This window comes from Tupaia chinensis, unplaced genomic scaffold, assembly GCF_000334495.1.
Source record: "Tupaia chinensis unplaced genomic scaffold, TupChi_1.0 Scaffold000383_1, whole genome shotgun sequence".
In the NCBI taxonomy this organism is placed as follows: domain Eukaryota; kingdom Metazoa; phylum Chordata; class Mammalia; order Scandentia; family Tupaiidae; genus Tupaia; species Tupaia belangeri.
In genome coordinates, this window is record NW_006159885.1 from 1,224,171 (window position 1) to 1,234,237 (window position 10,067).

Genomic DNA, 10,067 nt, shown 5'->3' on the forward strand with positions numbered 1-10,067 from the left:
CTCACGCCAGGCACGTGTGCGTGCGTGCCCAAGATCCCGAGAGGAGACTGGAGGAGAAGGGATTGCGGCGTGGCCATCCCCACTGGGGGGTGATTTCTCGCTTTCTGTCTCTCTGTCTGTCTCTGTCTGTCTGGTGAGCGCACGTGCCCTATAGCAAAAACCTCTCCCAAAAAAAAAAAAAAACTAAATTTAAGAGGCCAGCATGTGGCGTGGTGATTAAGGACTCACACGTAGTGGGTAGAGTCTCAGACCTGGCATCTTACATTCTCACTTTTCACTCTCTCTCTTAAAAAAAGGAAAATTAAAAAAAGAAAGAAACATGCTAGGTACTTGTGTATGTGTGCCCCAAATCCTAATAGGGTGAAGAAATGTAGAAGGAATTGTGGAGTGACCCTACCCCATCAGGGGTGCTTTCTCCCTCTCTGTCTGTCTCCGGTGAGTGTACACACCCTCTGACAATTAAAGAAAAGACAAGGGACCAGAAGTAATGGTTATGTTGCTGGACTCCCACGTAGTCGACTGCAGTTTGAGTCTCAGACCTGGGGGCTTAAGACTTATGCCAAGGAGACCGGCAGGTGGTGTGGTAGTTAAAGGCCCGAGACTCTCACGTGGCTGACTGTGGTTCAAGTCCCAGACGTGGCAGCTTGCTTTCTCACTTTCCCTCCCTCCTTCTCTCTCTCTGTCGTTCTCTGATCAGACTGGAAAATAATAATAATAAAGTTAAGTTTTTAAAAAATTCTTTTAAAATAGTGCCATGCACTTCTGCATGTGTTCCCAAAACCCCAAGAGGAAAATGGAAGAAAAGGGATTGCATCATGGCCATGCCCCGTGGGGGGTGATTTCTCACTTTCTGTCTCTCTGGTGAGCACATATATCATATAGCAAAATCTCTCTTAAAAAGGAAAGAGGGAAAAAGCTAAAACATATGTACAAAGTAACATTTGTTCAGCTGGTTTCTTTCTTGCAAAGAAAGGAAAATAACACTCCAAAGCAAAAATTCCTAGGAATGAAAAAAGTCTATTTTTTTTTTTGTTTTTGTTTTCTTGCTGTAAGGCATATGCACTTGCCTGAGAGAGAAAGAGAAAGTGAGAAAGTAACCCCCAGAGGGTCTCTTCTCTTCCTTTCACCTCTCAGGATTTGGGGCAGGTATACACTCACAGCCAGCATGTTTTTATGGCGCGGAGTCCAGGACTTGAACTGCCATGCAGTCAGTCATGTGGGATTCAGCAACCTCAACACCATTCCGTTGACTGGCTCACAAAAGTCTATTTTTGTAGTAAGCAGAGGAGAGCGTCACTTTTCCATTATGGTAAAAAGGTACACCAGCGCATCTAGAAAGGGGGAAGAAATCTTTATAAACATGGAGGAATTACTGCCTTCAGCAATGTTAGAGCATGAGTTAGGAGTTCATCATATATTTTTTATGTTATCTTTCATCTGTATTTTAATATTACACTAATTTTAAATAAACTGCTGCTTAAGCCAATTTTTTGTGTTTTGTTTCTTTCTTTAGGTTACACGAAACTTCCTTTTAAATGGTTTGACTACCTCAGGGAAACTGGCTCCATTGCAGCACCAGTAAAACTATTTAATAAGGTAAATTTAAGTGGCAGCAAAACAATTTTGTAGTTTTTTGATGCCCCACAGATTCAAATCATTGTTGATCAAAAAGTTAAAACTTCTTAGCAGAGATTAATAAAAGCAAGTATTAGTAATAAAGCAAATTTTTTTAGCAATCAAAACTTGTTTCCAAACTATGTTTCATGTTTAATCTGAATATAATAGAATTTTCTACCTAATTCTCAAATGCTTCACTATCATGGTATGTTCAAAAAAATTAAAGAATTATTTCGGATTTTTAGCTTAAATTATGTCATTTGGCCGCACTACTTCTAGGTTTTATTTGGGGGAGATTTTTTTTCCCTTTCTTAGTAGTAATGGAATCGTGCATTTCTCTGTACACCTGTGTTAATGTTTTGCTTTTCTGTGTTAGGATGTTCCAAATCACGGATTTCGTGTAGGAATGAAATTAGAAGCAGTGGATCTCATGGAGCCACGTTTGATATGTGTAGCCACAGTAACTCGAATTATTCATCGTCTCTTGAGGATACATTTTGATGGATGGGAAGAAGAATATGATCAGTGGGTAGACTGTGAGTCCCCTGACCTCTATCCTGTAGGGTGGTGTCAGTTAACCGGATATCAGCTACAGCCTCCAGCATCACAGTGTAAGTTGGTGTACAAAATAAGTATCCTTTAGTAAAGTCAGCAGTTCTCCAGAGGAGTATCTCATACATCATCTTGTGGGCTCACAGGACAAGAGCATACCCATGTCTCATTGGTTGCCAGGTAAGATATCAAGACTCAGCCACATCACAGATCAGATCATGTGTACCACGGCAGTGTGACTTGCAGGGACAATAGTCACTAAATCAGATGAGACTTACTGTTTAGTGAGATTAACTTACAGGCTATTTATGGTATCTAATAAGCACTCCTAAATAAATAATGGAATCTGTCTGGCACTGAGACTCAAAAAACTTAGGGACAAGTGCCCTTATTTACAAAGCACTCTTATAAGCATCGTGATCTTGGTAAAGATCATCTTTCGAATAACTTGTATCTTGAGTTGTGAGCAATTAAGTACCAATTTTCCCTTTTATTTTTCAGCATCAAGAGAAAGTCAATCAGCTTCATCAAAACAGAAGAAAAAGGCTAAGTCCCAGCAATACAAAGGACATAAGAAAAGTGGGTCACCATATGGTGTTCATATATATTTTCTAGTTGTTAATCAATTAGGGTCAGAACATTCTTACACAGAAAATGATATCCCTTGCGAGAACTGGTGATTGTGCATTATGTGTTATGTTTAAAGGTGCAGTATGCCATAAAAGGCAAACCTTCTCAATGATGAGGAAAACTTCTGTTTTAATTGACAGTAAAAACAATTACTATGTTATTTAAAGCCTACATGGGAAAATATTGAGCCTATAAATGATTCTTGAAATAATGTGTAAATGTACCAAAGTTAATCCTTTTTTAAAAAATTTTTCATTTGAAAAAAAAAAAAAAACAGGTGTTTGTTGCTTAGCACAGTTAGCTTCCTGGAATGATACTTAATAAGAAATCAAGTTTGATGGCCTGCAAAGTCAGGCTTAAGATATTGCTAAATATGCTTTCTGTACTATAATTTACCTCACAATGAATGATTATTTGCATTAATAATCAAAGTAATATAAATATATTAACAGTTATATTTGCTTCTTGTAAAATCTTTTTCCTTCACCATAGAAAGTCACAGGTTTTTTCTTCATGAAACTATCATGGAATATTTTATTCAGAGATAAGGTTACATATGTATTTTTATTTTATTGGAGAGGTTTTTACTATAGGCCACATATGCTTGCTGAACAGAGACAGACACAAAGTGAGAAATCACCCTCCAGGGGGATGGCCACACCGCAGTCCCTTCTCTTCTCGCAGTTTTAGGCACACACACACAACGTGCCCTGCGCGGCGCCATTTTCAAGCCACCAGGTCCTGGACCCAAACTAGAGTTGGCTATGTGGGAGTCCAGCAATGTAACCATTACGCCATCTGCTGGTCCCCCTGAGATAAGGTTACTTCTTTTTATTGAAAGATAATTATAAAATAAAATGTATACTTAATTAAAAAACAGAAATGGATTTTTCCAGGTGACTTGCCCTATGTTCAGATAAGTGCTGATCTGTCTCACTGACAACCAAGAGACTAAAGCAGCATGAAGAATCAAATGCACCCCATCCCTACCTTTCTGATAATGATTGATCGGTTGGTTGGTTGGTTGTAACGTTTTAAATTGAAAACTAAAAAACTTCTAGCCACCACTGTGGTGCTCTGAAAAACAAGTTTCCTCCCAGCATGAAACCCAGATCTGTCTCACTGTAGTGATAGATAATCTGCAGGCCTGCCTCTTGCCCTCTCTTTTGCAAACATAAGCCTCCATAGGCCCTGAATTTTCTTGTCCACCAGCTTCTTGCCAGCCCTGACATTCACCTAACAGAGCCTTAGAGAACCTTGCCAGACCAGCGGATCAGAGTGAGGCCCCATGTATCCACACGGTTGGGAAGAGTTCAGGGGCATGTTAAGTCAGAGGACTGAACAGAGCAGCTTTCTGTAAACTGAATAGCACAGGCTGCTTTAGCCTGTCTTTGCACTTTCTGTTGGATAAGACTTTACAACTGCAGGATTTTCTTTCCAAAATGTTGAATTAAGGACTTTTTTTATTATTATTATTATTCAGTGGCTATATGACATACAGTGTTTGGAATTGATTCATGAGCATCATGGATGCAGCTCACGTGCCTCCATTAATGTGACTCTTCGCAGTGTTTGTTTCTGGCTTATGGGTTATAAATTGTTTGATTTAATTGGCTAGGAGCATGGGGAACAGAATGTAATTGAGGAGGTAATAATAGCAATAACCCAGTTTTTAGCAATTATTTCTTGTTAACAGATTTCTGAATTATCCCAAAAATGAGTTAGCTATAGATACAGCATATTCCTTAACTGAGGTTTTAATAGCTTTTAATGTCACATTATCTCTAATAAAGTTTGTAATTAGTATTTCTAGTCAAGTATGGTTTTGTTGCCAGAGTTTTTTTTTTTTTAAAACAAAAAAAAAGAAAACTCTTGAATGCTGGACTCAAGTATAAGGATTTCTGCCATCTAAAGAAGATGTAGCCTTTGTTTTAATGGTACTGCCAGCACTTTATTTATTACTCAGCAAATAGTTTATTAGAAATTTTTCACATAAACTTTAGTTACTCAGTAAACATTTTAGGATTCAAAGCCTATGTCATCTATTGCAGGCAATAGCGGATGGATATAAAACCTTTTTTTTTTTGTTTTTAAGTTTGCCTATGGAATATTATGTTCTAGCTCTGTTGTTTCATCTTAAAGATCTTTGGTCTGTTTGTATTAAAATTATCCAACAGTATGTTTGTTGGTAGTTATTATTTACATTAATAGGTACTTGATTGGTTTCGTTGCTTTGTTTCGTTGTTCTTGTGTGTTTTGTAATGAGCTGTGTTCATGCTCTAAAGGGCTGGCTATTAATTAGCATTTTTTAAAAAATAAGAATAATTTGCCAAGAGAATCATACAGACCTAAAAGAAAGCCTTGTTTTCTCAAGCTGTAGTAACTCCAGAGCAGAACAAGCAGCACTAATTTACATTTTAAATGTTATCATTTTTAGCAGTTACTGTTAGGTAATAGGAGTTAGAGAGTTTTCTCTTTGTATTTTCGCTTCTACTACTGTAGCATATGAGAGAAAATCTGAGTGGTCACTGCACATTGGTTTGGGTTTGGCAGTTGAGGATTGATTGAATGCATACACTAGTGGCTTTGTTTCCGGATCATTTTATATAGGAATACTGTCCGGCTTAGATTTATCTTTTAGTTCTGATTTTGTGGAGCATAATTTTTGTTAGCTCTTTCCTGGGTCATTGTATACTTCGGAAGAAAACAGTAATAGCCTGTAGTTACAACGATATGTAAGCGTCCTTCAGCTTTCAGCCTGATTAACATACTGTACATGGTTCAGCATTTGCAAAGTTCAGAGTATTTTTCTGACTGGTGAAAGCATTGTACAAGTCTTGGAAGGCTTATGTTTCCTTATGAAACTATAACCAAGGGGTGCGATCAATTTGTCTCAAAAGAAATTAGGTTGCTTGAGAACTGGAAGGCAATAAACTCTGGATTTCAAAGTACTTTTCAGAGTGGACTATGACAGTCTTGGCAGCACATTTTATATCAGTAAAATACTGCCTCTTAAATAATATATTTAACCTGTTTTACTTTGATTTTTCCCTAAAGGCCCATGTTTGAACATACATGGGCAGTGTATGTTGGGTTGGGGACCCCACCTCAAGCTAAGATTTTCCTGAAAGAAACTAGCCAGCTATTCATCCTCCACACTTAATGTTCTCTCTAGTTCATTTTGCTTAGTTTTGGTTTCTATTTATTCAAGAGTCAGAGCTAGGATTACCAGGCTCTCGGAGAGAAGCAGTTGCCACATCAGCCACTCCCCAACACATGCACACAACATTCCCACATCTTCAGAAATACAAACCATGCATAGTTGTTTCTTTTCTCAGAGTGTCCTATGCAGCCCGACATTCCTAGTTAAATGATGCACTTTTCTTACCACGCATGTGAGTAAAAGCTTACTTTAGTCTGACTTGATATTTAGAGAGGAAGATGCCAGTTGGGAAGAAGCCTGTCAGTTTGTCGAGCCTGCCCATGACAGGTGGGGTGCGGAGGAGTTTCTCTGGTGACGAAGAGTTGACTCCTCCTCCATATCGAACCCTGCCAGCACAGACAGCCCCAGAGGCCTTCCCACCTCCCAGCACTAGCCAAGAGTTCAGTCCCAGCCTCAAAACAGGTAACTAGTCACGTCAGCACCTCAGGTACTGCAGAGGGTGAAAGGGTAGGGTGGTGGGAGTTCAGCATGGGTTGGCATGACAGGCGGCTGACTCATTGCAGTTTTCTTTTTCCACTAAAAGTCATTTTCACTAGTCCTCGGTAGTCACTTCACTAAGACAAGTCATCAGGGAAGGATTTTTAGTTTATTAAAAAACACTTCAGATCTTCCGGTTAGGGTCAAGTAATCTTATCGATGCATAGAATTGTGAGACAACTTGTAGTTCGTGGATTCATTAAGGTAACTGAACGTGTTGCATTATAGATTCCTGTGGGCATGTTGCATTATAGATTCCTGTGGGCCTTGATCGGGGAGGAAATGTGTCATAAGGGAGCGGTGTGCTATCTGCTACAGAACACGTCTCCATTCGTAGCATCCTATGGTGGCTCATTCACGAAAGGGATATGTTTGAGTTCCAGTATAGTTTGAGGTTTGGTAGTGATATTTGCCGTGTTCTCAGTTGGACAACACAGGTTTTTAAATACAGTGCCTGTATAATTGTGTTGTTGAGTTTGTGTGAAATTTACATGTATCATTTCATGTGGGTGTATGTGTGGTGATGAATTAGGTATGTGACCTTTGAGTTCAAGTGGTTAGGGCAAGGTCATGAGGAAGACTGCAGAAGGTATTGCCCTTTGTAATGACAAGGACAAAGGTGGTATTGTCATAGGGTGTGACAAAGGCTTTGCTTGTGTGTCATAAACTTGACGTGTTAGTACAGACCATGTAACTTCAAAGCCAAAATCGAATCTGCCTTGGCCTATATTCCGCCCTACCCGACTCATGGCTTTTAATTGAAATGTTCTCATCTTCTAGATGTATTTTTTATGTTGAAAACCTAGATGGGACTTAGTTCATAGCTGTGTCTTCTTTTCAATCCTCTGCTAATATTTTTGTACCTGAAGCTATCAGCCTTTTTTCTTTCCCCCATGTTAAGGTGTATTCTTTAGCTTTTGTTTCCATCACAGTGTATTAGGTCATACATCTTGTTCCTTCCCAGTTTCTCTGAAGATGAGCCTCCCAAAACCTAACTGTTTATAGCCTACTGTTGGCCAGAAGCCTTATCAGTAAAGATGCTACAGAAAAGAAAATTATAAGGAAGAGAAGATGCATTTGTCGTTTTATTGAAAAAAAGAAATGTTATATAAGTGGACCAAGTGTTCAAGGGCCGGCTGTACTGTATATGAAAGATAGGTTAGCATTACAAATCCAGTGTACCTGCTTTTAGTGGAAAAGCCTTCACAGTCTACATAAAGAGCATTCCAGTTTCTTGTCTTGTTTGTGTAACTTTTTTTATACTTGTTATTTATTAAATAGTCATCTGTTACCTAATTAGGTGTGAGTTACAAAAGTTCTAAATATATTGGAATTTTTATTGGATTCTGGATGTATTTTCTTTAAACACTGGGCTGACTTTGGAGGCATGTGTCACCTGTTATTAGAGGTCACTGAATTATTTAAAAACAGAACTTGACTTCTGGGATTGGCAGAACCCAGGAACTTAGAGTAGCTATGATAGATAGAAATCACACAGCCTCCTATGTGACCTCCTCCTCCTCCTGGTGTCTAAAGTGTGCGCTGATCCGAGGGTGCATCTTGAGGGATTTGTTGTAATTTTACTCTGGTGAAACTGTGTAGGGACTACATTGCTGCCTTAACTGCCTGAAAGCTACAATTTGATTAGCTGTTGAAAGAGTTTACTATTGATGAGCTTTTTAACTGGGAAGAAGATATGTTTTCAGTTAGTTTACCTCCTGAAATGTTAGTGATTAGCATCAGCAAACTGATTTCCTTTTAAAAATGGAGCTAAGGAAATGGATTTGTGCTGAAGGTGACATTCAGCCACAGACTCTATTTCATTTATGATTCATTGAGAATAAGAGCAGGAAGGAGAAATGTTTAGTGTGAAGATAGCAGACAGACTTAGATTTCATGAAAACCGTGAAACTTGCATTAAAACATTCCACATCTGAGTGAATGTTTCACCTTTCTCTTGATCTTTTTTTAAACACGTCATTTCCATATTTTAACATCACTATAAGCCAAATCCTGAAATTTGTTGTTAGTAGTAAGGGCATATAGCTTTAAAGAAGCTATAGAATCTCAGCTTATCTTTCTTTGCATTAAAAGAAACACACAAAAAAAGCATCCATTTGAATGATACATGTTTAATCTTAAAGTACAGTAATTCTTTTCTCATTCATTTAGCCATCTGATCATCATATAAGACGATACCGTTTATCAACCTTTTATTGTGGGTACTGCACCTTTAATGAAACTTGGGTTTTGTTTTCTTTTCCATGTGTTTATTTTTATTATATTGTTAAAATGTCCCTAACAATTAATGCACGTTGATTAGATTTGAAAGATGACTATTATGCGTTTGATGTTGTTCTCCATAAACGTATTTGTATCACAAAGACAGGAAGGTACGCAGTCTTGCTTCCCCTTCAACAGTCTAATCAGCGTTTGTTTTGCTATTATTATACACATTGTGTATTCACTTTTCTGTCTTTGGGCTATTCAGCTTTTTACTGCCAATACCAAAACGAGCACCAAAGTAAAATAAAATATGCTATGTCTCAAACGGTTATTCTTTATAGCCAGCAGATGGCGTGATGGTTAGGATGCTGGACCCTACTTGACTGACGACAGTTCAAGTCCTGGATCCAGCAGCTTGTAAAACAGACCAGGCACATGTGCACGTGTGTCCAAAATCCTGAGAGGCGAATGGAGAAGGGATTGCAGCGTGGTCCCCTGTGGGGTGACATCTCACTTTCCTTCTCTCTCTCTTTCTCCAGCAAGCACATGCACACTATGGCAAAAATCTTTTTTAAAAAATTCTTTAAATTAGTAAATAAGATATCAGAGACCTTTATTTTAAAAGCATAGAGGGGCCAGATGGTGGCACAGCAGCAACATAACGATCCACGTAGGAAGGTTCTGGGTTTGCATCCCAGGGCCACCTTGTACACACCAGACACATGCATGCACATACCCGTGATCCAAGCTGGCGGAAGCTTAGGGAGGATCACAGCCACAGACCATGTTGGGGATGTCTATCTCGTGAGCATTCCCTCTCTCTGTCATGGAATAAAGAAAGAAATTAACTTTGAAAAATATTTTAATGAAAATATAGCCATTTTAATATTGGTCCACTTGGTAACAGTTCTCACTTCATGAAAAACATAAATGGCTTACTACTCATCTAAATACTCTTCATTCCTAATTCTCCTAAATACTCTTGACTCCTAACTCTCCTCATAAATGGACTATTTTTTCCAGTATGAGCAGTTCCAATTACTTTCCATATACAGGATCCCGTTAACTTCAGTAAAAAGATAAGTAACATACAGAAGCAACAAACTTTAGCTTTGATGTGGAGCCCAGCGCCTGCAGGGCCAGCCAGGAAGGCTAGGTAGAGCTGCATGGTACAAGCAACTCTCAGGCTGCCCTGTCGGTGCAGCAGCTGGTCCATGCCCACCAGTCCTGGCGCCGCAGCCTGCGAGTCGCACGCTGCCAGGTCCATCTACCTTTCAGGTTTTTTCTTTTTTTTTCTTTTTTTTTTTTTTTTTTTTTGGGGGGGTTTTTCTTATAGGGGCCC

The 10,067-nt window shown here is 38.9% G+C and overlaps 1 protein-coding gene across 9 annotated transcripts in view; it reads left to right on the top strand.

Annotated features, from left to right (window-relative positions):
• The window catches only part of MBTD1 (mbt domain containing 1), a 78,106-nt gene that overhangs the window by 62,496 nt on the left and 5,543 nt on the right, over nt 1–10,067 (top strand). For 7 of the 9 annotated variants that reach the window (XM_014589810.2, XM_014589809.2, XM_006153597.1 and 4 more), the window contains 4 exons: nt 1,514–1,596; nt 1,994–2,228; nt 2,671–2,748; nt 6,233–6,424. In XM_014589810.2, coding sequence (XP_014445296.1) covers nt 1,514–1,596; nt 1,994–2,228; nt 2,671–2,748; nt 6,233–6,424 — 588 coding nt within the window. The remainder of the gene's footprint in view (nt 1–1,513; nt 1,597–1,993; nt 2,229–2,670; nt 2,749–6,232; nt 6,425–10,067) is intronic. The other 2 variants (XM_027773857.1, XM_006153600.1) reach the window with 1 other exon arrangement.